Source organism: Anopheles gambiae, chromosome 3 (assembly GCF_943734735.2).
Source record: "Anopheles gambiae chromosome 3, idAnoGambNW_F1_1, whole genome shotgun sequence".
Taxonomy (NCBI): Eukaryota; Metazoa; Arthropoda; class Insecta; order Diptera; family Culicidae; genus Anopheles; species Anopheles gambiae.
In genome coordinates this window covers 88,629,396-88,656,051 of record NC_064602.1, presented here as the reverse complement: position 1 = coordinate 88,656,051, position 26,656 = coordinate 88,629,396, and the positions used below count along the sequence as shown (strand labels likewise).

General features: G+C 48.4%; 9 protein-coding genes across 13 annotated transcripts; 6 read left to right on the top strand and 3 right to left on the bottom strand.

The window, feature by feature from the left end:
- The first annotated feature begins 1,949 nt into the window (after positions 1-1,949).
- Positions 1,950-8,751, top strand: LOC1280964 (dicarboxylate carrier SLC25A8). 5 transcript variants are annotated; one of them, XM_061661208.1, is made up of 4 exons: positions 1,950-2,235; positions 4,298-4,497; positions 7,252-7,525; positions 7,611-8,751. In XM_061661208.1, exons 2-4 carry the CDS (start codon positions 4,357-4,359, stop codon positions 8,198-8,200), a joined length of 1,005 nt encoding a protein of 334 aa, XP_061517192.1. In that variant the 5' UTR covers positions 1,950-2,235; positions 4,298-4,356; the 3' UTR covers positions 8,201-8,751. The 5 variants fall into 5 exon arrangements, with proteins under 5 accessions (XP_061517192.1, XP_061517189.1, XP_061517191.1 ...); XM_061661205.1 differs by having other exon boundaries at positions 1,950-2,462; XM_061661207.1 differs by lacking the exon at positions 1,950-2,235 and adding an exon at positions 3,357-3,509.
- Positions 8,752-8,813: 62 nt separating this feature from the next.
- LOC3291406 (recQ-mediated genome instability protein 1) lies at positions 8,814-11,201 on the bottom strand. Its single transcript, XM_552585.4, has 3 exons — positions 10,651-11,201; positions 10,467-10,569; positions 8,814-10,398 (listed from the first exon to the last, which is right to left on the bottom strand). The coding sequence occupies exons 1-3, from the start codon at positions 10,937-10,939 to the stop codon at positions 8,859-8,861; spliced, it is 1,932 nt and encodes a 643-aa protein (XP_552585.4). The 5' UTR covers positions 10,940-11,201; the 3' UTR covers positions 8,814-8,858.
- Positions 11,202-11,331: 130 nt separating this feature from the next.
- LOC3291405 (zinc finger protein 664) lies at positions 11,332-12,909 on the top strand. The gene is made up of 3 exons (XM_552587.4): positions 11,332-11,554; positions 11,639-12,525; positions 12,596-12,909. Exons 1-3 carry the CDS (start codon positions 11,441-11,443, stop codon positions 12,759-12,761), a joined length of 1,167 nt encoding a protein of 388 aa, XP_552587.4. The 5' UTR covers positions 11,332-11,440; the 3' UTR covers positions 12,762-12,909.
- A 210-nt stretch (positions 12,910-13,119) lies between these two features.
- LOC4577844 (UPF0545 protein C22orf39 homolog) lies at positions 13,120-13,880 on the top strand. Its single transcript, XM_001238386.3, has 2 exons — positions 13,120-13,280; positions 13,358-13,880. The coding sequence occupies exons 1-2, from the start codon at positions 13,200-13,202 to the stop codon at positions 13,754-13,756; spliced, it is 480 nt and encodes a 159-aa protein (XP_001238387.3). The 5' UTR covers positions 13,120-13,199; the 3' UTR covers positions 13,757-13,880.
- Positions 13,837-15,469, bottom strand: LOC1280967 (zinc finger protein 135). Its single transcript, XM_320841.4, has 3 exons — positions 15,203-15,469; positions 14,240-15,105; positions 13,837-14,177 (listed from the first exon to the last, which is right to left on the bottom strand). The coding sequence occupies exons 1-3, from the start codon at positions 15,329-15,331 to the stop codon at positions 13,967-13,969; spliced, it is 1,206 nt and encodes a 401-aa protein (XP_320841.4). The 5' UTR covers positions 15,332-15,469; the 3' UTR covers positions 13,837-13,966.
- Positions 15,470-15,801: 332 nt separating this feature from the next.
- Positions 15,802-18,357, top strand: LOC133393315 (ATP-dependent DNA helicase Q1-like). Its single transcript, XM_061657794.1, has 3 exons — positions 15,802-16,794; positions 16,869-17,568; positions 17,652-18,357. The coding sequence occupies exons 1-3, from the start codon at positions 16,146-16,148 to the stop codon at positions 18,313-18,315; spliced, it is 2,013 nt and encodes a 670-aa protein (XP_061513778.1). The 5' UTR covers positions 15,802-16,145; the 3' UTR covers positions 18,316-18,357.
- On the bottom strand, positions 18,306-19,598 carry LOC1280969 (uncharacterized). Its single transcript, XM_320843.5, has 2 exons — positions 18,652-19,598; positions 18,306-18,570 (listed from the first exon to the last, which is right to left on the bottom strand). The coding sequence occupies exons 1-2, from the start codon at positions 19,445-19,447 to the stop codon at positions 18,386-18,388; spliced, it is 981 nt and encodes a 326-aa protein (XP_320843.5). The 5' UTR covers positions 19,448-19,598; the 3' UTR covers positions 18,306-18,385.
- A 2,766-nt stretch (positions 19,599-22,364) lies between these two features.
- Positions 22,365-23,534, top strand: LOC1280970 (chymotrypsinogen B). The gene is made up of 2 exons (XM_061656653.1): positions 22,365-22,611; positions 22,675-23,534. The coding sequence occupies exons 1-2, from the start codon at positions 22,365-22,367 to the stop codon at positions 23,532-23,534; spliced, it is 1,107 nt and encodes a 368-aa protein (XP_061512637.1).
- Positions 23,535-24,077: 543 nt separating this feature from the next.
- Positions 24,078-26,350, top strand: LOC3291402 (uncharacterized). Its single transcript, XM_552595.4, has 3 exons — positions 24,078-24,514; positions 24,591-25,418; positions 25,501-26,350. Exons 1-3 carry the CDS (start codon positions 24,078-24,080, stop codon positions 26,141-26,143), a joined length of 1,908 nt encoding a protein of 635 aa, XP_552595.3. The 3' UTR covers positions 26,144-26,350.
- The last annotated feature ends 306 nt before the right edge of the window (positions 26,351-26,656 follow it).

Genomic DNA, 26,656 nt, shown 5'->3' with positions numbered 1-26,656 from the left:
TATCTTCATCATAGTTTTTTTGTTGCTCAAGTTTCTCCATTCATATACGCAAAACCAACCAACCTACGAGTACTGAGGGTAGATATTACTGCAAATCATCCCTTCCCACGGTGTACGGAGCAAACAGGTTACGCAAATGCTCGGTCCACTTGAGAGCAAAAGCGCTAAATTCGGCAATTGGTACATCATCCGACGGCAACAGATCCCAACAATCGACGTCACTACTTGTCCCTCCCATTTTGCAGCTCAAAACAACGAAGTGTGGAGCTGCAGCGCTACAGAGCATTTAAAAAAACAAACAGACACACACCCCTTAGTGATACAGTTCATCGTCGGTTTTGAATAAATTTGACCTTCGCCATAAAATTTGGCGGAATATCTTTCCGCCCGTTCGAGGGTCAGTGCGATCACTCGATCATTGCACATGATACTCTTCTCAGTAACACACCGCGCGCCAAGCGCACCAACATCGCTTAAATTAGTGACCGATCACGCACTCCCACAATGGACGAGCCCACCAACCGACCCCGGCTGGTGGCGTGATTGTTTTCAAAGTCATCGTCTGGCTTGTGCGGCTGTTGCCTAGCCCGGCGTATACATGTTGATGCCGAAAAAGTGCCAGTGAGAATTTGGACCACATGAAAGATTGTGGGGCTGATCCTGATTGGTTCGTTCACGCGCCCAGATGGGGACACACCTTTTTCCATCCGCCTTTTGCCTTGCCCGCGGGAGTCGTTGCGTTTAAACGCGCCGTGATAACGCGCGTGCGCTTTGCTCTCTGTGGTGCGCAGCGCAAAATCATAATCGAAGCAAGCCTCTTCTTTCCCACCTCGATTTAATGGCTCAACGCCGGTTTATGGGGTCAGCTGGCACGGAGGAGCATATGCAAACAAAAACAACCTATCAACGCGTCTCATCAAACGACACGGCACACACACACACTCTTGAGATGACCGTTTGAGGATTTAATTGTTTCCTTTTTTTTTGGTAAGTAAATGCTGATTTCACTTGTTTACTCATTTACTCACCGCTCGGTCAGGGGAGCGACTTTGTTTTTTAACGATCGAAGACGACGTGATGCTAGATACGGATCACACAATAAGACAAGATAACATTATCCTGCGGAAGGTTACGCCAAAAAGTTACGCCGTCACGCACCAAAGTCAACTTCAGCGTGGCACTAATTTCGCATCAATTTAAGTGCGCACAAGCTTGCCGTACGAAGTTCGCGCGTGTGTCGGCATCGATGTTGCCAAAAAAACAGAAAAGATCGCACGATCCTAAGGGTTCCGCATCATAACGATGGGAATAATATTTGATCAACCGGTTAGTGTGTGCCGAGATGTCGTCTTTCGACCCGGTTCGTTCCATCATAAACACGTTCGTTAGCGTCCAGCGTGTACTTTGGCCGAACCCGTGGCGAATCGCGGTTGCCAGGCGCGGGTTCCTTTCCCGTTTTGTTTTGTACCCGCACGCAGGTGTGTTACCGATCGATGGATGAGTCAGTTTTAGCAAAAGCCCCCCCCCCCCCCCCCCCCCACCACATTGCTACATTAATTATCACACTGTCAAATTTTCCAATTTTCCTCAACGGTTGCTGTCCGCAACGTTAGAGACCAAGAAGGTGCAAGAGCGCAAAATGAGTTCATGCGCGTATTTCACACACCTTACAGTGTGCGCGCTTGACTCTTATCGATTCCATTATTCCCTCGATAGCAACAGATGACATCTCGTCCTACTGATCTGTGTACCATCGTCCCCCTTCTCCCTCTATCTTTCCCCACCACTGTTCGATTTATGCCGACCCATTACAAAGCAACGCGGTCGGAGGACCCGAACCCGAACCGAGCGCGCAACGAGGCCGCTGCCGCTGCCGCCACCGCAGCGCGCGCGCGATGCGTCGTTTCCCGCCATTCTGTACACATTCGCGGGTCGGTCGTGTGTGATGGGAGGCCGCGGCCGATCGCGCGAGCCTATTTATATGACACCGTTGCGCGCTCGAGCCTTACTGTGCCGTTTTGGAAGCTCCAGCAAAGACGAGCTATGGTGCCGTGGTGCCTTTCAACCCAGTGACGACTACTGCTTCCGGTCTCGGATAGTGCTGTGGTAGAGCGTTGAGTGCAGTGGCAGATAGTGTGAGAGAGATCACCGGCAAAGCGAGCAGTGAAGGGGAACACGGAGTGAACAGAGGGAGAGAAAAAAAAAACATACCGGAAGTGAGAATACACACAGGAGGTGATCGAGCTTTAAAGTGCACTGTTCTTTTCTATCGATCGAACTATCGATCAGCAAGTGTTAACAAAAAGTTATTGTTGAGCTAACTTTTCATCTTCGGAGCAAACGTGAGCTAAGTTTGAGTGCGCGACAGTGGCTTAAGTTTACAAATTTCAAAACTAAAGCTCACAACAACCTACCGGAGGACGACAACAGGCCGACCGACCAACAGAGACGGTGACCGTTGTGTAAGTGTGCACGAAAACTCGTTAACAGCGCGTTTCATAAGTTAGGAGGGTTTGGTGTGCAAAGTGTAACGCCGTTTTAGAAAGGTGCTGAAAAGGTTAAGCAAAACCCCCGCCTGTCCGGGAAGGACACTGGTTGGAGCTGTATGTACAAGTGTGGTTTTCGACGTTTTCTAAGAGTTAGTTCAAACAAAATTGCAAAGAAATAGTCTCTAGGATGTAACAGGGATTCAGATATTTCAAAATTTTACATGAGTTACACGGAAAACTTTACAAAAAAGACAAAAAATCTTTTTCTTTCGATTCTATTTTATGTTTTCGATGTGTATAGCTGTCCTAGAATGTGATATATAAATGTATCCACTATTTTTTATCATATTGATGGTGTCCTGGTGCATTGTTATCGTTTTCTAGGGTTTTTCGGGACAGTTTCCTATGTGAACAGCATGTTTTCGCCAATCGCGAGATGTTTTTCAACATCTGTCATACATAAAATGAGAGACAGCTGTTGAAAAACTTCTCGCCAGTGATGAATAATGATGTTCGCAATGAAAACTCTCTAGGACAGCACTCTAAGCGTCCTTTAATATTATATGACGTTACATTTTGGATGACTTTTCTTGTATTTTAATTAAAACTAATTAAAATCTAAATGAATATTTCTATTCAACTCCAAAATTGTTCAAAATTGCTCACTATTGCTAGCATTGTTCCATTTCTTGAGAAGAAACGATTAAAGTTCATTAATAAACTATTTATCATTCATATGAGCGATAGTAACAGAAATAAAATTCCACAAAAATATCGAAGAAATAAAAAAAATGTATGGAAACCCTGCCCTATAGGGCAATAAATATTCCGATATTTTTGATGGACATTGTCCCGCACTGCTAGATAACGTTACCGCGGAGAAGGCCAAAGCTATAGATTAATGATCATAAACGTTTGCCTGTGGGGACGTCTTCTTGAAGGGCTCCATGATAAGCGAGAGATTCACCACACGAACGAAGCTCACCTTCGCACAGCCCAGCAGCGTCCATAGTGATTTGTGTAAGGACCATCGAGACAAGCTGACAAGGTCGTTGAAGTGACAATACTAGCCAAAACTAACAGAAACTAGAAAGTGAATCGTCTCATTTACATCCGGTTCAGTCTCGATCGCTAAACTGGATCCTTGGTAAGGGATAATGCAGGGTTCATCTCGCTCTTATGCTACCAATTTCAAGTGTGGCGTTGAGAATTTCCCCGCCCATTCAGCTAACGACTTCAGTCGTCGCTCTAAAGGTAGATCTGATGGCGTATCGGCAATGGGACGCTTGAGACGTACAATATAAAAAAGAAGACAACAACTCACGCCTGCCTGGGGAGATATTCGATTGACCGTTGTGTGTAAATCGCTGGACGAGCCCCCGCCAGGCAACAACAATCGAGATTCGCGGCACCGGTTTTTATCAGCTGACACCCGTACGAATGGAGCGGAATGAGCGGGCATCAATTGGCGATGGCGTAGACACGACGGTATCCCCTCCTCTTTGGAAGAGCGGTTTTACGACGTCGATGCCTACTACTACCACTGCTCTTATGCCCTGTGTTGCCTTGACGCGAACTCTTGCGCCGTTTTGTTGTGTGTTGTCAAGGCTATTTTTGTTTTCGTAGGCACTGCGTGGAGCGCAAAAAGCTGCCGAGCATGAAGAGACGGCGCAAAGAGATGGCGAGGGACAAATACAATAATTGCTTATGATCGAACGCATAAACAAACCACCGAAAAAAAAAAAAAACAAACGAAAATGGTGCTAACCAAGCGTATTTCTATTTTACGGCTCCATTCTCTATTTTAGGACACATTCTGCTAAGAGTAAACAGAAGCTTCACAACAGTGCAAAAACAGACGATCAAAATGAGCTTTCAACGACGCACCTCGGAAAAGACGACCGAGCTGACGGCATCGGTGCCGGTCAAGCTGCTGACAGCCGGTTCGGCTGCCTGCTTTGCCGACTTCATTACCTTCCCGCTGGACACGGCCAAAGTGCGACTACAGGTAAGCAGATAGCAAGGATGCAGAACCCTATCGTAGAACGAGCTGTTTTGCTTCCTATTTGTCTCTCCGTTCGAAAACGAAATCGAAATGAGTGCAAGAGTGAGCCGTGGCCGATGGCTCCGGTCCAACCCATCTCCTCGGGCCAGCGATGCGGATGATTGCCCCCAGAGTCCGTCAACATACAGACACACGATCGTGCGCCCTTCCACCGTGCTTCCGCCGAGACGCCGCTCGTGGACGGTTTCGCGGTTCAACGAGCACGCACACCGAGACCGCTCGAGAGACAGTGCTGTTGGTGCCCTCGAGCTGTGTCGGCGGCCTGCACAAACCGGTGGTGTCGGGTACAAAGTTCAGGCTGACCACGAACCACGCATCTGTACTGCTCGCAGCAGCAGCAGCAGCAGCAACAGCATCAGCTCCGGTATAGGAAGTAGGGCAACCCTTTTGCCGGTGGACGTAGGACTTTGAACAGGTCGCGGATACGCGTTGATGCGATTGTCCTTCACCGAGCTGAATCTCACGCGCGCGCGCTCTCTCTCTCTCTAACGGGTTATGCAACGCAAAGGGACAGGTTGAAGACGAAGAGCTGGTTGTTTGTTTTGGTTTTCTTCGGGCGTTCAGTTTGGTAAACAAAATGTAATAATTCTGTCTGGTTTAAACCGATTTTTTGTTAAGTTGACTTGGTAAACTAGGAACTAAATAGCTCAACAATTATTGCACTTTGTACAATCGCACACCCTTTTCCAACGGCGATTGATTCAGTGGGAAACGGTTTATTATCGTTGGACACAACACTGCCGCCGCTTGGGAAAGAGCAGAACTTTCCATTGGAATTCATTATGATGATGATTGTCGGTCAGGCAATGCAGGCAAGAGTGCATCATACGCATTCAAGGTTGGGTCGCGTGTGAGTGTCTTTTGTGATCGAATGCAACAAACCCCGGATGAGGTTTTGCTATAATTTTGCACTATTAATAGTGAATTACAAACAAAACAATGGTATCAGAGCAGGGTTCTTGTGTACAATTTCTTATGTTACTGACTTGCTATATTTTTGTGAGCAGTAAACATCTAATTTAAGTAGCTAGTCACATTTTATAGTTACTTTTTTATCAAACGGTTACTCACTTGTATTTGAAATTTTACTAAAGCCTTCGAGGATCGGTTCCTTCTAACTAATTAATTACTTTTATCTATTATTCTTGTAACAAGTTAAACTGACCCGTTTGTAGAGCTCCGAATTGTACTCCAATTTCAAGATCTCCGAATTGTACTCCAAACAAAGAATGACTCCCAATCCCATTAAAGTAAAGGAGCTTATGTACTTATATACTTACTTGAGTTACCGGTAACGCTGAAGCCATAATGGCTCTGGATTTAATTTTAACATTTATAGGTTCTCGAACCGAACGCGAGACCATGCTGATTTTAACAGTAATGCTGAAAACATATTCGAACTGGTACTGGTACTGGTACTTGAATTAATCATGAAACCATACCGTTCCTGGGACTGATCCTGAACTGTCAACGAACTGATCCTGACCAAATACTGATGCTGGACCTGGTCCTAAACCAATTGGATCTTGGAATTTTTCTTGACCATACCGTTCATAGAACTGATTCCAAACGTAAATAATTCCTGGAATTGATCCCGAATTCATACAGTTGCTGGAACTGGTCCTTACCCCATTTTGGTTCGGATTTTGGATTTTGAATCTAATCCTGACACCATACAGGACCTGGAACGAATCCTAATCTCATTCCGTTCCTGGTTAAGGGCTGATCTTGACCCCGTACCAGCCCTAGCCTCCATAGCGATTCCCCGTCCTAGCCCCATACCGATTTGGAGAAAGATCATATTGGTTCTGGAACTATTCCTGACATCGTACCGGTACTGAAACGAATCCCCAGGCATACCAGTTCTGAATTTGATCCCAAACCCATTCCGGCTCTGGAACTAATCCTGAACCAATACCAGACTTAGAACTAATCCTGGACAAATGACGGTCCTGGAACTGGTTCTGGGCTATGCAGGTCGTAGTAACGCTTCCTATTTTATTTTGGTCCAAAAACTATATCTGTATCTGTCAATGCTATGGCACGGATCATCAACCTATCCCGTTCTAGGAACCTACTTTGGCCCGATTCTGATCTGAATTTGCTGTACCAAAGGTTCGGAATTGCTCATGCTTTTATGCCCGGAATCATCGCCCCTACTTTGGGCCGTTTCTGGCTTAAACTTGCTGCATCATTCGTTTGAACCCATGATGGGAAATATGTCCCGTCACTATCTGCACAGTCATCATTTAAGTCCAAAAAGGAACTAAAAGTAACTAGTTATTTTACCAAGAGTACCCAGCACTAGTAACTAGGTGCAAGTAACTTGTGTTTGAAATGCATTTTACAATAAAAAATCATTTAAATTATAAAATATCTAGATGGTCTAGTTTAGTATGACAGTAATTATATCCAGTTACATTGCATAACACAGAAAAGAAAGAAAAGAGCAAATAGAATGCCTCCAAGAACCCCTGCAGCGTGCTTTTCCGTGCACACCTGTTGTTGATCACTCATTTGTCAAAACAGAACGCATTAACAAGTAAAATTTCTGCAATTGCAGTACCCACACAACGCTCGATCAATTTCCCCCCTGAACATTACAACATTGTCCGCCTATAATGACTTCCGCCAGCGCGCGTTTATGTATGTAGAATGATTGAATTTATTTTTTTTCCCTCTCATTCCCACTTATAGATTCAAGGCGAACAGCCAGTTAGAACCGTCGCCCTCGCCCCGGCCACCATCAATACATCCGCCTCGCTCAAGCTCAACCCAACGTCCGTGCCGGCGACGCAGCACGTGCAGTACCGCGGTCTGGTCGGTACGATCACCACGATCACGCGACAGGAAGGCTTCCGGACGCTGTACAACGGCCTGTCGGCCGGTTTGCAGCGCCAGCTGTGCTTCTGCTCCATCCGGCTGGGCCTGTACGATACCGTGAAAACGTTCTACGGTTCCCTGCTTAAAGGTAGGGTGCGCCTATTTCCCCTTTTTACAGAGTGTTAGCTAACTGTTCCCTTTATTTTTTCCCTCCGCTCCCTCCGATTGCGCAGAAAACGAAGCTGGACTTCAGATCGGAACTCGAGTCCTGGCCGGCCTAACGACGGGCGGCGCCGCGGTAATGATCGCCCAACCCACCGACGTGGTGAAGGTGCGATTCCAGGCGGCCACCCGCTCATCCACCGGGCGTCGGTACGCTTCCACGCTCGAAGCCTACCGGACGATACACCGGGAGGAGGGCGTACGAGGGCTGTGGCGAGGCGCCATGCCCAACGTCGGCCGCAATGCGATCGTCAACGTGGCCGAGATCGTGTGCTACGACGTGGTGAAGGACTGCCTACTGCTGTACGCCCACATGCCCAACGACATACGGTGCCACTTTTCAGCGGCAGTTGTGGCCGGACTGGCGGCCACGATCGTCGCCTCACCGGTCGATGTGGTGAAGACGCGCTACATGAACTCGCCCCGCGGCCAGTACCGGGGTGCGATCGACTGTGCCATCCGGATGGGGGCGAAGGAGGGCGTGGCCGCCTTCTACAAGGGCTTCGTGCCGTCGTTCGCCCGGCTCGTCTCGTGGAACGTGGTGATGTGGATTAGCTACGAGCAGCTGAAGCTGGTCATCTTCAATCGAAACCAAAGCTAGAGGACGATACCATACTGGTGCTAGGACGCCATTGACAACTCTTCCCGAAACCCTTGCTTGAAGCTCTCACCGTGGCTTACCCGTGTCCTCACACGTTCCCGGAGTGTATCTAGAGCTAACGAAGTGTGTTTGTAGCTATATGCCTCTTTTTTCGCGGGGATTTTTCGTTTTTTCTTCAAAACATGGATCAATATTTATACTTTTATAACGCGGTATGACTGCGACAGTGTGTGACCGAGTCAGCAAAAAAGAGCCAGCCAAGGTAGGAAGGGAAGCGGAAACCCCGGACCACGATCCGCACCTTCATCCGGGACGGGTCGGGGGCGTTTACGTTACCACAGCAGCAGCGACCAGTGTCGGATTGGTGCAACAATTTTCCCAAACTTGAGCGTGTACGCTTTCTTTTACATATGTGATAATCAGTATGTTTGTGTATGTGTATGTGTGCGAATGAAAATTGTTACTGTCGTGTCTTTTAATTGTAAAAAAAAAACAACAACAAAACCTGAATAAACTTTTATCTAAGAAGAATCTATCATTCTTACCTTAAACAACATCCGTCAATCCCTTTTTTTCGTTCGGGAAAAATATCGTCGATTTTGGAGCTTTCCTGTTTTTGTTCAATGAATTTGCATTTGCCTTCCGTTTCTATTGCGATCTATAACATTTTTCTCAACTGGCTACAGTTCTCCTTGATGATCTTCTCCAGCAGGATCGCTCCGCGCTCTTCGCTCATTTCGTACGTTTCCATCACCACCGGCTGGAGGGGCTGGCCGCCCGACAGTGCCGAGTCCGACTCCGGCTCGTAAACCACCCGCCAGAAGCACTTGATGTCCTGCAGCAGCTCCTTCAGCTCGCTCAGTATCCTGGCCAGCAGCTTCATCACGCCGTCGCGATCGGTTTTGCGCAGCCGCATCAGCTCCGCCGCGTCGTGGCGCGTCATGCGGCTGATGACGCGGTCGTGCAGCCGGACCGGCAACCGTACGGCCGACTGGTCCGTCAGCTCCACGCTCAGGTTCCACTGCTCCCTGCGGATGCGGGGCTGCTCGGTGACGGCCTCCACCTCGCAGTACACCACGAAGGCGGCGCCCGAGCGGCGCTGCTCCTCCGGTAGAGCCATTAGCTGATCGATCGTCGCCAGGCTGGTACCATCGATGCGGTGCGGGTAGCTGGGCGAGACGATACTGAGCGTGGTTGACCGTTCGTTTAGCTCGAGCGCGTCCATCCCGTCCATGCTGTCCTCGAACAGGTCCGAGGTGGTGAATTGGTTGAACTTCTTGCTGGTCGTGGGCGCCGGTTCGGAGCTTTTACTTTTGCTGGACGCGGCTGGCTGTGGCAGTGTCTCCATTTCCCTTTGTTCTTGCCGATACTCATCCGAGGGTCTGGATTTTTTAGCCCTCGGAGGTGCTACCTCATCGTACTGTTCGTCCAACTGATCGAAGCCCCTCAGCTCGCTCTGAATTTGATCCTCGAGCGCGTTCATCACATCGATATCGTCCTCAATCAGCCCCTCGTATGACGGTTCAGGGCGACGTAGGGGGGCTGGCGCCACCTTACGGGCTACGGGCGACGATTGCGACTGTTTCGTGGACGACACCTGGTGGTGCATAATTTCCGGCTCCCGCGGCACATCCACCAGCTGCACGGCAAACGCGTCCATATCGTCGTCGTCCATCAGTGTGCTAACGGTCGGCACCTGTTCCGGTTTCGGTTGCGTCGACTCGATCATATCCAGATCGATGCCCATCAGCAGCGAATCGTCCACATCATCCTCCACGATGGCGGGAGATTTCCTTTGATGTGCCCGTTGATTTGGCCCCTGATGATGGCTGCTGCTGCCGCCCGCCTTCCGGTCCATCGGGATCGGTTGTATTGCGCTGTAGTTGGCGCGATGCCTAGCCTCCGACACGTCCGGCTCTTCGTAGTCTAGCTTGGGGGTCGGGTTGGCCGGTTTGTTAAGCGCGCGCAGCAGCACATTCTCGTACGCGTTCGTTATCAGCAGCACATCGACCTCACCGCCGAGCACGCGCACGTTGCGCGGCTCGAGAAAGATGACCTGATTGATGCAGCGCAACGGACCGGTTAGGAGCAGCTTCAGGCCGGGCGTTAGCTTGGTGTTCAGGCAGCGGATAGGACTGTGCTCCATCGCTACTACCGTTTGTTTGCCATCGGTCAGTTCGAGTTTAAGCATTCTTCGTCTGAAATGAAGGAAACGGTTGAGCATTTTAAGCTGATCATTTTCACAAGCATCGCAACCGGTGCATACTTCTTCACGTTCGGTGCCTGACTTTTCCTCATCTGCACCTCGTCGTCCGCTTCGTCCAGCTTTTTGTCGTACAGCGCTCTCCACTGGTCGTACGCCGGTTCAGCTAGCAAATGCGTTCAACAAGAAAAGCGTTAAATTGCTTACGTACAGATAATCCAAACTATCTTTAGCGCGCTCTACCCACAAATGTCCATCAAGTACTGCATCTGAACCGGAAACGAGCCGCTCATCGTGTGCTGTTCGCCCTTCTGGGCCAGTCCCGGCGGAAGCACCCCGGTACCGATCTCCTTCAAATCTGCCAGCAACCACTGACTAAATGCGAACTGAAACACGCCCTCATTGGAAATGGTGGGATTTTCCTGCACACAGAACGACACACACTCAGACAGCCAGTTGTCCAGCACCTTGATGTGGTACTCCCGCAGCATCCGCATTTTCGTCATTTGTACGCGATTGTTTTCATGCTGTATCATTTTGCCGTTTTTCGTTCGGGTCGCATCCGGATCCGGACACTTTATATTCTTAGCGGTGAAGGTGAGTGAAAAGTGATTTTAAAAACGACTAGAATCGGTGCCGAATGCTCCCGTGCGCGGAACGTTGGTGCCGTTGCGAGCGGTTTGTTTACGTTTCCTTTGAGCTGTCAAACAAAAAGGGCGCGCTTGTTTAGCTGTCATTTTTTTCTTTTTTGCTAGGGACTTGTTTTTTGCTTAAAATTCACTATTTTTAATATAATTCGATGCAGCAACAATTGAGCAATAAATAAACCTTTTTCATACAATACCACTAAATATGTTTGGAGAAATCCATTTTACACACATACAAAAAAACCATGAGCGCCAAATAAGCCCGTTGTACTGTATCCCGAACTGTCAGTAGCGTCTTCGGGCAACCATACAGACAACAACAAAGCACACATCGCGAAGGGACGCACTAGTTCACAAATTTACTTTCCGATTCGTTGATGTGGTATAAAAATGACGAATCTAGCTGTTTGCCGACTGTGTTTAACAGATCGAGACCCAACCTTTCTCGAGTTGAAGCAGGACAGTGATCTAATCGATACAATCTTCAATGTATTATCGTTCGAGGTAAGCAACAAACCTCTTGGAACAATCCCCTGGAGTCTGGCTCGGAAAGATGAATAAAAATGCCGTTGATCGTCCCTTTTGCAGCCCATGCCGCATTCAATCGACACCATTGTGCTGTGCCCAGATTGCCAGCTCTTTCTGACGCAGGTGGAGCAGTTTCGCGAAGGTTGCATCCATAACGATGAAATATTCCGGGAAAGATTGCAGAGCGAAGAGTCGATGACTACCGTGTACGTGAAGGAGGATAACGTCGATGGCCTGCGGGTGGTCATCATAGAGGAGGACGAAGCTCAGCAACTCGGACTCATCGATGAGGCCGGTTTGGAGAAAGAAGTGGTGCAGCAATCGTGGCCGGATGAAGAGCAAGAGGTAAAGGAGGACGTAGCTCCCTCCATCCCGGAAGAGAAGAACGAAAGCGTGCGACAAACCCGACAAAGAAAAGCGAAACAAGTGGCACCGAAGCGGGAGCCACCGAAAAAGCCCCAAAACAAACCCGAATTGGTGGTTAAACAGGAAGACAGTCCCGCGCCGACGGCGGTACCCACCAAGCCCAAGCGAAAGTTTGTGGCGGCCACCTCCAATCGCTACCTGCCGTGCGTGCGGTGCGGTAAGATGTTACGGCGCAGCAACATGGTCAAGCATCTGGAAACGCACGATCCGAAACCGCCGCAGCTGTTCTGCTCGTACTGCGGGAAGCAGTACCGTGATCCGAACCTGCTCAAGGTGCACATCAACAGCCACCACACGTTCGAGCGGAAGTACGAGTGCGAGGAGTGCGGGAAGGTGTACTACCGGCCGAACTCGCTCCGAGAGCACATCCTCGCGAACCATTCGAAGGAGCTGCGGTACGAGTGCAAACATTGCGGGATGAAGTTTAGCAACTTCTCGAAACGGACCTACCATTACGCTACGGCGCACTCGGAGGCGAGACCGTACAGCTGCCAGTACTGCGACAAAGCGTTCAAGCTTAGGTAAGCGGTGGGAAGTGCTGCTTTCTGAGGGTTTGTTTTGTTACCTTTTTTGTTCCTTTCTAAATTGCAGGAGCGACTGGACGCTGCACGTGCGAACGCATACGGGCGAGAAGCCATTTTCGTGCGACATATGCGGGAAACGGTTCAACAAAAGCTACAACGTTACCATCCACAAGAAATCGCACCGAAACGAAGAAGCGCGGAAAGCGTTGAAGGAAGCGAAAGCACAAGCATAGATTGTATGGTTTACTTTTTGGTTTAGTTAATCCGTCGATCAGTTTTACGCTTTGGGTCACTCATTTGTATTAAGATATTTTTTCAAGACGCAACATTTTGCAAAGGTCAATAAAGTTAAACAAAACTAATATAATAGTTGTAACCAAGTATGAAGCTGTAAAACATGATTTTTGGTTCATATTTAATATCTTATTGTTATTTGCCACCGAAGAAAAGCGATCTGTGGCCTCAATCCTCAATCTGCCAACTGATTTTGCGTTCAAAAAGCTGCCCGTTCCTCTCAGCCTTTAACCTCAATCCTACACCGTAAACCAACTAGCGATGTGCGTGAATGTAGCCCTGGTTTTTGTCCAACAACTGTCAAAGGACATAAACAAAATTGATTGCAACGGGGTTTCCAGCCCACACTGCCGCAGCTGAACAACAAATAACCAACCATGTCCACAATATACGAAGCGGCCGCTACAATTAAACCAAAAACACCCGACGAAGAGGAAGTGCTGAAAAACCTTTGGTCGGTAAGTGTACCCGCGCGGTTTGCTTTCGTTCCGCATTTAATCCAATTTTGGCTCACCGGCATTCCGTCCCCGTCCAGATCCGGCCGTGTTACTTATATAATGAAGAGTACGAGGACTGCACCAGCGTTAAGGCCCGGTTCCACCAGTACTTCATACACGGCGAATCGATCGACTGCAACCAGTGGAAGCGCGATTTCGACAACTGCGTGCGGTTCGAGAAGAACGCAACGGACACGAAAAGCGCGCTCGAGCTAATACGCAGCGAGCAGAAGCGGCGCGAAGAGCGGATGCGCGCCCACTACGGCAACAACGTGTGGACGAAGCGGACGGCACCGCCGCAGGATTGGGCCAAACCACTGCCGGAGCATATGCAGAAGGAGTACGAAGGGTCGTTCCTAGCGTCGAAAGCCAAAGAGCTGCGGGAAGGACCGCAAACGCCCGAAGTGGAAAGCAGCTCGTCGTGCGCTATCATGTGACAAGAAGGCGCAGCGAACGAAAGTTTAAATAGCATTTTTTAAATCACTTTTTTCAGTTGCAATAACCCCAACATCCGTCATTTACATCGTGAGTGAATAAAGTTATGTTTAATAAGATTAAAAATGATATATATCTGGGATGATGAACTAAAAGCTAACACAAAAAAACGGTCGCGTAATATCGTCACAGTGCACTGTTTGCCGCGCCGGCTATATTGCCGTATGTTCCGGTTTTACCTCGCCTTGAGGTAGCATCGCTGTTTCCGCAGCCAGCAGCGTCGACTGTTCCGGCGGCGGCAGATTGCGGTGCGACTTTTTGTGTATCACCACGTTGTAGCTTTTGTTGAACGCTTTACCACAGATGTCACACTTGAACGGCTTTTCGCCCGTGTGCTTGCGAATGTGCAGCGTGAGATCGCCCCTGGAGGAGAAAGCAAGGAAACGAAATGATGCACCAAGCGATTGAAAGCATGGCCAACTTACTTAAATTTAAACGCCCAATCACAGTAGGTACAGGCGAACGGTTTCGCCGTGGTGTGCTCCTTCTTGAAATGGTGCCACCGCTGGGCCCAGCTCACGAACGCCATCCCGCAGTCGGAGCAGTCGTACCGCTTGACCGTGCTGTGCTTCACCCGCTTGTGGTCCTTCAGCGAGGTCGGCCGCAGGTACACCTTGCCGCAGATGTCGCACGGATACTTCTTCTCCTGCGTGTGGTTGCTGTTGATGTGCAGCTGCATCCGGCGCGGATCCTTGAACGCTTTGCCGCAGTACGAGCAGAAAACCTTCGGCCGGTCCGGATCGTGCGTCAGCTGGTGCTGGTTGATGTTGTTCCGGGCGATCATTTTGCCGCATTGGGCGCACGGCAGCTTGTTGTTCGATTTATCGGCCGCCGCTGCCGCCTTTTTCGTGCGCGTCGGATTCCGCTTCCGCCTGTCGGTGCTTTTCTTTCGCACAGTCAACGGCTCACTGTCGGAGGAGGAGTCCAGCTTGGATAGGGCTGCTTCCGACGGTTTGTACCCATCCGTCTCCTCCTCCTCTTCCTCCTGCACCTCCTCACCCTCCATGTCATCATCATTTTGTTCGATCATTTCCAGCAGACACTCCTCAATGATGGGCTTTTCCGCCGCCCCATTGAAGGCTGTCTCCTTTAGCGATTCCTCCTCGACCGCTTCCGGATGGATCACGTCCACCGGCATGAAGAGGGGCTCTTCCGCCTCCGGCGCCGTGCTGAACTTGCGCCGGAAAATGTCATCGTTGATGATGCACCGTTCCCGGAAGTCGTAGCACTTGTGCAGCAGCTCGTTGCACTCCGAGCACAGGTAGTACGGAATGCTTTCGTCCACGATGGCCTACAAAAAAAATTGCACCGGGGTGTGAAAGAATGCGCCTGACCCTCGATCCTTTCGTAGTTCCGTTCCACTTCTAGGGGCACCAAATAACGCCTACCTCGATGGTGGTCGTTTCCCGTATGATGTTCACTATTTGGCCGTCCTCGTTCAGGCAAACCATCGAGTCCGGACCATTGTCCAGCTCTTCCCGCAGGCAAAGGCGACAGATGCGATCGACACAGCTCATCTTAGCATAGTAACTGTGGGTCGGGGACACTTTTTTGTTCTCGTCAGCCAAGTTGTTATTGGATTCGGACCCCAGCAGAGGAGAAAAAAATAATTTACATTCTTTTGCAAAGTTTGACAACGCAATGTTTACCTTTTTTTCTACGATGACGTTTGACAGTTGGAATGCTGTTTTTTTTGCAAAAACCCCGAAATGAGTTTGTTTTTAATTGAAAGATTACTTCAACCAATTTTTATGGTTTTTATTACGTTCATATTTAATCTAATGTTCTAATTTAAATATAATTTAACATTTTGTTAGCCAAACGAAAAAAATGTGTTTAAACCTGAGGGCTAATTTCACGCACCACAACGTTACCTGTCAAAAAACTGTCAACAAACGTAAACACACACACACTCGGCATGGCTCCCGGCACGCGCCTTATCCTAGTCAGGACGGTGAGCACGTTCTAGTGGCAAAAGTATGCGTAAAACCAAAGTGGGTTTATTATACAGGTGGGCTTATCCCGAACAAATTGACAGCCGTACTGTAGAAAAATGAAAACGAAATGACAGGAGGGGATTCGATCATTTGTTGATGTATGCGTGTGAACTCCAATGGCTATTTTGGATGATGTGTCGTAGTGTGGGTGAAAAACTACGTATCACAATCGAATCCCCTCCTGTCATTCGTTCGTCCAATATGGCCTTCCCGCCAAACCTATAAGCCCACCTAGTCCCTATACCCACTTTGCGTAAAACGGTGCAATTTGTTAAGTAAAAAAGTATTCTCCTCGAGGCAACCGTGGCACACGTGTTGTGAGAGGACTCCCACGATGGAGGAACGGTTAAGCTCGCTGAATGACGAAGAGCTGAGCACACATGAGCAGCAGATAAAGGAAAAGCTCAGTGTGATCGAGGACAAACTGGCCCGGCTGCGGTCGCAAAAGTCCCACCTGGTGCAGCTGTGCGAAACGATCCAGCAGGTGCGGAAGCAGCGCAAATCGGCCCAACAGTCCGATGGCGACTGGGAGCGGGAAAATTTTCCCTGGTCGACCAAGGCGCGGGACCTGCTCGCGCTCGTATTTTCCATCAAGGACTACCGGCCGAAGCAGCTCGCCACGATAAACGCACTGATGGCCGGGAACGATGTGCTGCTGCTCGCACCGACCGGTGGAGGGAAGAGCCTGTGCTTCCAGCTGCCGGCCCTGCTGAGCACGGGCCTGACGGTCGTTATTTCCCCGCTCATCTCGCTGATGGAGGACCAGGTGTGGTCGCTGGAGCGGTGGAAGGTGCGGGCACAGCTGCTGTGCAGCACCACCAGCAAGGAGGCGGTCACCCGGATACACAAAGAGCTGAGCGACAAGCGACCGCCGACCACGAAGCTGCTGTACGTGACGCCGGAGCGGCTGGCGAAGAGCAAGCGGTTCATGACGGCACTGCAAAAGTGCTACAACCATGGCAACCTGGATCGATTTGCGATCGGTAATGCGGTGGCGCAACAAGAAACCCCATTTCTCGTCCTTCAAATGTGTCTCAATTTTCTTTCTCCCTTGCAGACGAAGTGCACTGCTGCTCCCAGTGGGGCCACGACTTCCGGCCGGACTACAAGTTTCTCAACGTGCTCAAGGGCATGTTCCCGAAGGCACCCCTGCTCGGCGTGACGGCCACCGCCACCACCAAGGTAATCGGCGACGTGCAGACGATGCTGAACATTCCCGACGCGCTGCTGTTCGTCGCGTCGTTCAACCGGCCGAACCTCTACTACCACGTGCTGCCGAAGCCGGCCAGCAAGCAGGAGCAGTACGATCTGCTTGCCAACCTGCTGCTGACCCGGTTCCGCAAGCAAACGGGCATCATCTACACCTACTCGACGAAGGACGCGATGGACATTAGCAGCGAGATGGTGGCGCGCGGCCTGAAAACGGCACCGTACCACGCGAACCTCGAGCCGGCCGACCGCACCAAGATACACCAGCTCTGGCACGACGAGGACTTGCAGGCGGTCGTGGCGACGGTCGCGTTCGGCATGGGCATCGACAAGGGCAACGTGCGGTTCGTGATACACCACACGATGAGCAAAAGCATGGAGAACTTTTACCAGGAAAGTGGGCGCGCCGGACGGGACGGGGCCCGATCGGACTGCATACTGCTGTACCACTTCTCGGACGTGTTTCGCATCACGACGATGACGTTCTCCGAGCGCACCGGGCTGAAGAATGCGTACGCGATGGTGGAGTACTGCATCACCACGAGCGAGTAAGTGTTTTGCGGGGATCGTTTTGGTTCGTTTGCTGGGTGAAGAGGTACTAACCGATGGCACGCCCTTGCTCACTTCCCAGATGCCGACGGAAGCTCATTTCGGCCTACTTTTCCGAGGTTTGGGGCGCCGAAGACTGTAACGCAATGTGCGACCGGTGCGCCAACAGGGATCTGGTGTGGCCCCAGAAGGAGATTGCCCCGTACGTGGAGCAGCTGCACCGGATCGTGGACAAGTGCGAGCTGGAGCAGACGAACCTTACCGGGCTGAAGCTGGTGGACGCCTGGATGCAGAAGGGACCGACGCACGTGCGGCTGAGCGAACCGGCCCCGCTGATCGATCGTACCGTAGCGGAGCAGATCGTCGCCTACCTGATCGTGCACAACTATCTGAAGGAATCGTTCGTGTTCACACCGTACGCGACGCACAGCTACATCAAGAAGGGTTCGGCGAGGGTTGCGAACAGCACGCTGAAGATCCGCGTCGGCAAGCTGTTTCCGCTCGCGGCGAACAGTGGACCGGCGACCGCGTCGACCAGCAGCGCGGGAAGGAAACGAACGACCAGCGAAACGTCCACACAAACGAACGGGGTGTCGAAGGGCGCTGGTAAACGGGTCCGGGCAGAGTCAGAGAGCTCCGAGGATGAGACGAGCTCGACGTCTTCCTCCACGAGCCCTCAAAAAAGCGACGAAGACGTGGTCGTCGTGCAGGAGGTGGAAGTGATTGACCTCGAGGATGGAGAGTAGAATGTTTTTTTTATTACAAATATAAGGCTAATTTAACATAAAGCATAAGCATGAGAGACACTTTCCGTTATTACATCGCTAAGTAGGGTGGTTTGAAGTTGAGCGCATTTCGGTACCGACCCGAGCTGCGCATGGCCATCTGGCGGTGTCGTCGCATCGCTTCGGTAATTTCCTGCGGCGTGATCGGCTTCACGCCGTCCAGCCCGCGGCCTTGCGAAACTTCCGGGCAGGCGTGCAGCATGTTGTACGATTTGCCTGTCAACACCGTCAATGCGGGACACAATTAATCATTATGCTCTTTCCCCTCCCCTCCATCCCAACTGGCATACAACTTACCGGAAGGGGTAACCCGGCTATACGGATCCACCGTCCGGTTGGCCGTGTTGAGGCGCGTCAGGATGCAAAAGTCCACCAGCACGGCGATCGTTTCGTGCGCCAGGTACGCCAGCGTGAGCAGGCAGCTCTGCGTGATGTTCACATCCTCCGGTATGTTTAACCACTGGCGCATCCGGCTCTTCATCACCTCCGTGTTCCGGTGCATGAAGGAGGTGCGGCGGGCCGCTATGTACTCCTCGTACTGTCGCCCGGTGAGGATCTGCGAGATACGGTCCGCCCGGAACAGCCGGCGGGCCTTTTCCTCGTCATACTTTTCGGGCGCCTCGCGGTCCGAATCGTCGTCGGACGTTTCCGAGCTCGGGCCAAGGTTCAGGTGCGGATAGCGGCCACCGCACAGATCCTTCAGCCGCTTCTTCATCAGCGCCATGTCGCGGAAGTACTTCTGCAGCCGCGCCACGCGCACCTGATTTTTGCGCATAATGTACTCAAAGTCGCGCCGGGACAGGGTCGGTGAGTTCGGGCGCGACATGGCGTGATCGATCGCTTCCTGCATGATGCCGCGCAGCTGCTGCAGCACTATCTTCTCCACCAGCAGGACCGACTCGCGGAGCGGCTTCTCGCAATCGCCGTACCCGCGCATGATTTGTGAGATTTCGTTGAAAAAGATGGACCTGTAGTCGGTGCCGTCGGCGGATGGGCCCGCGCCCGTCGGCGGTGTGCCCGGGTTCGGATGGATCGCAACGTTGATCGTGGGGCGGGCGTATTTTTTCGCGGTAATATCGCGCAGATTCGCCATCGTGCAGCCGGGGAGGGGATTTTGGTGTGTGTTAGCCGTGCTTGGAATTAGTTTTGTTTACAGCGCTGAGGTTTGACGGTGTGCTGTTCGGTGTCCATCAGCTTTGGCAGTCGTGGGATGTTTGTTAAATTTTACTAAAATATTTTTGTCAATTTTATCATTGAAAATCTGTTGTTTTCTTTCGGAGCGATAGTGCCATTAAAATTTATCAAATAACATGCTTAAGAAGATTTATAGGAAAATAATATTCCTAGGTTTTCTCCACTGTTGTATGCAACAGATAAAAAGGTTGCGTGAAATAAGCCCTTATCCATATTTCCACGAAGATTTCGATAAGAACGTTAACCCTGTCACTGGCAATCAAAAAAAAAAATCATATACCAGGCAGTGTGGCCAGATTATTTGTCGGTTTTCGTTAGGAGCGTCAACATTTTATTACAGTAGAACGTCGATTATCCGGGGGCGGATTAACCGGCGGGCGGCTTAACCGTGCGCATAAATGTGACAGCGGTTTAAACGTACAGCGAACATTTGCAGCGATAGTCAAGTGGGCAACCAGATTTTTGTGTAGCTCTGAGGTGTCTAAGGGTATTTTCGAAATTCATTTTTGTTCATGAACAATTGTTAAACCTGTAGTTATTGATTAAAATAATATTTTAATAACGATTAATCGATTTATTCAAGTTGGATTAATCATAAAACTAATCAAAAACTAGTAATATAATAATTTTTATATGAAAATGACATTTCTTGGACCATTATCCGTGCAAATCGATTAACCGGCAACCGTCCGGTCCCGAGCTGCCCGGATAACCCAAGCGCCACAGATTAAGCTTAAACGACTGGAAAATTGAATATCCATAGAAAAAAAATGAAAGCTCCACAGCTTCATTGGTTTGATCAATAGATGGCGTATTACAACTCATCATTATATTGCTATCCTTTTCTTGCAATGTGTTTCGACAAGTTTCATCTTATCATGACCTATCCCAAGTGCCACAAATCCACTAAACGACCACTAAACGGCTTCTAAACGACTCAAGTTCTCTACCTAAACGGAATATAGAAAGACTTCGTTTAGCAGACGGCAAACGACTCATGCATTCTAAAAATAGCAAAAAAGCTGGTGGCGCTCTCTGTTGATGGGATACCCCCCAACCAGTTGAGCTTCCTCGCTTGGAGGAGAGCTTTCTCATTTCCTCTAAACTGTTGTATGGTTTCGCATTGAAGTTATGCATCGCTAGAACTAGAACGGCGATACGATTGTTTAACTACTAAACTCCAACGGAAACCACCAGCACTGAAGCACGTGAGATTTGAGTAATGGTCGTTGGTGTTGATACCCACGTATCTGACCACACGACCATTCATATAGATTTTTGCTCAGAAAGTTATAAGGCTATATAGGTCATGATAAGATGAAACTTGTCGAAACACATTGCAAGAAAAGGATAGCAATATAATAATCAGTTTTAATACGCCATCTATTGATCAAACCAATGAAGCTGTGGAGCTTTCATTTTTTTTCTATGGATATTCAATTTTCCAGTCGTTTAAGCTTAATCTGTGGCGCTTGGGATATAGCCTTCTAGCTTTCTGAGCAAAAATCTATATGAATGGTCGTGTGGTCAGATACGTGGGTATCAACACCAACGACCATTACTCAAATCTCACTTGCTTCAGTGCTGGTGGTTTCCGTTGGAGATTAGTATTTAAATAATCGTATCGCCGTTCTAGTTCTAGCGATGCATAACTTCAATGCGAAACCATACAACAGTACAGAGGAAATGAGAAAGCTCTCCTCCAAGCGATGAAGCTCAACTGGTTGGGGTATCCCACCAACAGAGAGCGCCACCAGCTTTTTCGCTATTTTTAGAATGCATGAGTCGTTTGCCGTCTGCTAAACGAAGTCTTTCTATATTCCGTTTAGGTAGAGAACTTGAGTCGTTTAGAAGCCGTTTAGTGGTCGTTTAGTGGATTTGTGGCACTTGGGAATCGACGTTCTACTGTAGATATTAATTTTTTTTAAACTCTATAGCTTCATTGTTTTACTCAATAGATGGCGTATTACAACTCATCATTATATTGCTGTCCTTTTCTTGCAATTTGTTTCGACAAGTTTCATCTAATCATGACCTATCCCAAGTGCCACAAATCCACTAAACGACCACTAAACGGGTTCTAAACGACCCAAACTCTCAATCTAAACGGAATATAGAAAGGCTTCGTTTAGCAGACTGTAAAAGACTCATACATTCTGAAAATAGCAAAAAGCTGTTCTTCGTCATCTGTTGGTGGGATACCCACCCAACCACCAGTGGAGCTTCATCCCTTGGAGAGCTTTCTCATTCCCTCTGTACTGTTGTATGGTTTTCGCATTGAAGTTATGTATCGCTAGAACTAGAAAAGGCGATACGATTGTTTCAATACTAAACTCCAATGTAAACTAATGCAATGGTCGTTGGTGTTGATACCCATGTATCTGAGCACGCGACCAATTTCAAAGATTTTGGTTCGGAAAGTTAGAAGGCTATATAGGTCATGATTAGATGAAGCCGCTAGATGTGTCGAAACACAATTGCAACAAAAGGACAGTAATGAGTTGTAATACACCATCTATTGAGCAAACCAATGGAGCTTTTTTGTACCGCTTATGCCATAGATGACTATCTATCTGGAACATGCGTTCGGTATTTCCACCACTCAATAATAATAACATGCTTTTACATTACGTTACAACGACCTCCTATGCCCTAGATTGCAAAATGTAGAACATTGACTATCATCTTCGCCGATCGAAGCTAGTGGAATCAGTTACAGTTTCGCAACGGCACAGTGCGGTCCGTTCAGTTCTTGTTGCTCCTTAAATCTGAATTTAGTTGCCGGAAAAAAGCCATCGCCAAAGAAACTTGCAACTATGTGTCGTTCAATGGGATGGATTACCTTACTGCTTGGCCTGCTGTGTGTTGTGTCGCAAACACGTGGACAGGAAAACCATTTAGCGTGTGGTAAACGTAAAGTAGTGTCGCAATATCTCATCCACAATGGCATCGACGCTAAGGCTGGACACTGGCCGTGGCATGTGGCTCTTTTCCATCGAAAGGATGCACAGTACGAATACGCCTGCGGTGGCTCCATCCTGGATGAGAACACTATTCTTACAGGTAAATATCACTGTGTTATCAAATGTAAATCATGTGAATATACTGCAATTTTCTTTTTCCAAGCATCTCATTGTGTGTATACCCAAAGCGGTGTGATTTCGATATCGCGAGTGTCGGTGGATGTGGGACGAATTCATCTAAACGAATCAAGCGAATACACACAGACGCACCTTGTGCGAGAGATAATAGTTCATCCGGGATTTAGCAAAAACAGTATCGTCAACGATATTGCTCTGATCAAGCTGAGTTCGAACATCACGATGAACAAGTACGTGCAACCGGTCTGTCTGTGGACCATGGACAGCAATCAGGAGTTGATCGTGGGAAGAAACGGAACCATCGTTGGATTTGGTGTGAATGAACAGGACATTGTGTCGGAGCAGCTGAAACAGGCATTGATTGGTGTGGTGGATCCGTTCAGTTGCATTGCGGACGATCGGGGGGTGTTCGGAACTCACCTGACGTCGGACATGTTTTGTGGTAAAGGGCAGAAGGGTGTGAGTGCGTGCAATGGAGATAGCGGCGGCGGAATGTTCTTCGAGATCGGTGGTAAATGGTTCGTGAGGGGTCTGGTGTCGTTCACACCCCTGGGTACCGAGCGGTGCGATTCGCTAAAGAACACGGCCTACACTGATGTGGCCAAGTATCTGAAATGGATTAAACCGTACATTGATCAGCGTGTGCTTTCGTACGATAGTGACGTGCTGAATATAGACTATGTGGAGAAGCTAAGGCTGTTCAACTTCGAAACGTGCGGCATGAAATCATCATCATATATTAAGAATGGTACCACTTGGGCACTACCATGGCTTGGATTCGTCGGACCATGGTACGATTTAAATTCTAGGTGTACAATTACGCTCATTAGCGAGTGGTATGCGGTTGGACCTGCCCATTGTTTGAGCACCAATAGTGTGGAGTAAGTATAGTTGTGGTTTTTCAAATGAAGTGTTTTGTTAATTACTAATTTTGTTGCTTTTCAACAATTTAGTTCGATTGTTATCTTCGGTAGCGACATGCATCAGTCAAAGACGGAATGCTTCGATCGCAATAGGACGATCGTATGTACCCATCCTTCACAAGCACGGCGAATTAAACGAATCATCGAGCACCAAAAGTTAGGCTCGAACAGTTATGAAAATAATATTGCACTGATCGAGTTATACAGCCCCGTAGACACCATGCAGCCGAATGTGAAGCCTATCTGTATGCCCGTAACGTCTGAGCTGCGAACGAACGCCAAGACTAACTTACACGTGGCAATGAATTCAAGTGAAGAAGCTTCATACACGCACAAAAACACTCCCGTTCGTTTTATCGAGTCCGTAGAGTGTGTGAGACGGTACTCAGAACACAAGATTGCATTAAAGCTAGAAAACAACCGGTTCTGTACAGAGGTAGCAGATCAACAGGACGTTCTTAATTGTACTTCTTTTCAAGCGGGGGCACCGCTACAGGAAATGAAGATGTTGAACGGAACGGAGCGATACTTTTTGCGAGGAGTTGAGCTACACGGGTTGGTCTGTGATTTACAGGCACCGGCGATTTACTTCGATGCAGAAGCTTATCTTGACTGGATACTGTACAACATGAGGGAGAACGTGCTAGATACAATGGATGTGTTTGAAACTGTAACTACGAATCAAACGCTCGAGGTGGAGTGGAGCAAGTTGCAACAGCAGCCCGGAAAGGAACGGTTGCATCTGTTCAATATGGACACCTGTGGTTTAACCACCGATGGTTTAGAGATATATGAAGCTTCAACGACCCTTCCTTGGAACGGGATCATTATGAATGATGCAAATTTCACCGGTGAGGTTCCTTTGACGCGAAGCATGGTAGTGCTGATAAGCGAATGGTATGCTTTGGCCCCAAGGCGTAGTATAGAGAACGATGTTGCTTGGTAAGTGACTTTATGTATAGTGATATAAGTGTCTGCTTTCCCATTAAATTTAAATGCTTTTCTATGTGTTCGGCAGGCGATATATTATGCTTGGAGTTCAACTCAACGACTGCATCACTAGCCAATGCAAAACACAGCAGGTGGTGGAAATCAAGAACATTATCATCCCTCCACCGAACCATCCGAGACAGACGTTTGCACTGATAGAGCTTCTGGAGCCTGCGAATCTAATGAATCCCTACATCAGGCCAATATGTTTGCCCCTAATGGATCAGTTGCATCATCATAAACCCACAGAAGTTGGGATATCAATTAATCTTGATGTTGAGACAGTGAAGAAGAAGCTAGCAGTGATTGACAACCCTTCCTGCAAGCATGGACTACGTCAGGAGAGTTATTTTATCGACTTTAACGAGGATTCTCGACAGTGTGCAATCGAGATAACAGTTGAGTACAAACAGATCCCTGTACCTTCCGTCTTGGGCAGTCCCTTAATGATGCCTGTATCGTACGGAGGAAGTACGCACTATTTTCTGTACGGTATGGATAATAATGTGCCAGGTGAATACAATCGATCAATCTTTGGTCCGTATTTGTTTGACACGGTTCAGTCGGCCGATCTCGAATGGGTAGTAGAGAATGTACGGGAGCATGAACGTCCGACGTCACTTCCCAGCACACTGACGAATGGACGTGTGAACTTGAAGCCTGTACAGCAAGCTTCCAAGAGCAGTTTGTTTAACTTTAACACGTGCGGTAAATCATCCAGCAACTTTCCAATGCCATGGGTCGGGAAACGCCTCTCAAATGCTCCATTCTTTAACGAAAGTAGTTGTTTGGTTACGCTGATAAGCGACTGGTATGTGGTTGGCCCAGCAGCTTGTTTCGAAGAAGATAGTCAAAAGTAAGTATCGCAGTGTGTTTTGATGTTACCTACTTGGCTGCATATTGAATGGTTAGTACGTTTTAATATCTTTTTGTTACAGGTTCGTTTTAATGTTCGGAGATACCAATGAAACAGCCTTCAAAGAATGTTTTAAGACCAAAAACTACGATTCGTGTATTCATCCAGCTCAGCGAGTTTCGATCCAGAAGGTGTTTCTTCATCCACAGTATAACCAAACTAATCGTGCCAATAATATTGCATTGATTCAACTGGCCACTCCTGTCGATACAAGTCGTCCGAATGTGAGGCCCATCTGCTTACCGATCATCGATACGAGTCGCAGTTACACCATTTCAAGCCTCGTAATGGGGTCTTCTAATTTTACAATAACTAATGTGGATGATAGGTACATCGACCCGGTGGAATGTCAGAAACGGTGGCAAGGTTTGAAGGCTAGCTTCACCGTAGACAGATCAATGCATTGTGTCGTTGTCAAACCAACAAAGGAAGATACGTGTTACCGTACACTTCATGGTGCATCGCTCCACTCACGCCAGGCGATGAAATCGAGTGACAGACACTTTCTGCGCGGCTTTTCTGTAATCCCTTCAACAGAATGCATCACTTACTATCCCGTAGTTTATATAAATACCGATGCCTATTTGGATTGGATACTGGAAACAATGGAGCAGCCAGGTCTCTCATTCGATCTGCACCAGGTTCTGATTTTTAGTGACAAATAAGCCATTAATCTCTCGTCAGCATCGGGTTAAATATTATACTTTTGTTAGTTAGTTTAGTAAACATAATGAAAATCATGAAGAGAAAGAATTATGTTCTCCTAAACTGGGATTATATTTGTATTTATTCAATAAATAGCAGAAACAAGAAGAGAGAAACGCTAGGAAATAAACACTTTAAAAATAAACTTTAAATGAAGAAGCTAGAAATTGACGTCTGTGTACTTTATTTATTTATTTGTGTACTGATTTCCTGAAAGATTATTTGTTTCGCACGAAAGTGTGCAGTTCTTTTGTGCCTAGCAAAGACTCTGCGTAACTGGCAAGCGAGTATCTAACATCGTCAGCGTCCATACTTAATGAGAAAACCATTGTTACTGGTGCAATGATCAATGCTTTTCCTATCTTTGAATAGCTTACAAAACAAGTTTAATGTTGGTACGCATGGCGAATGGTATGGTTTTGCCCCCTCATGATACGTGGTAAACGCCTTAACAGGGATGTTGTGTTAAGGCG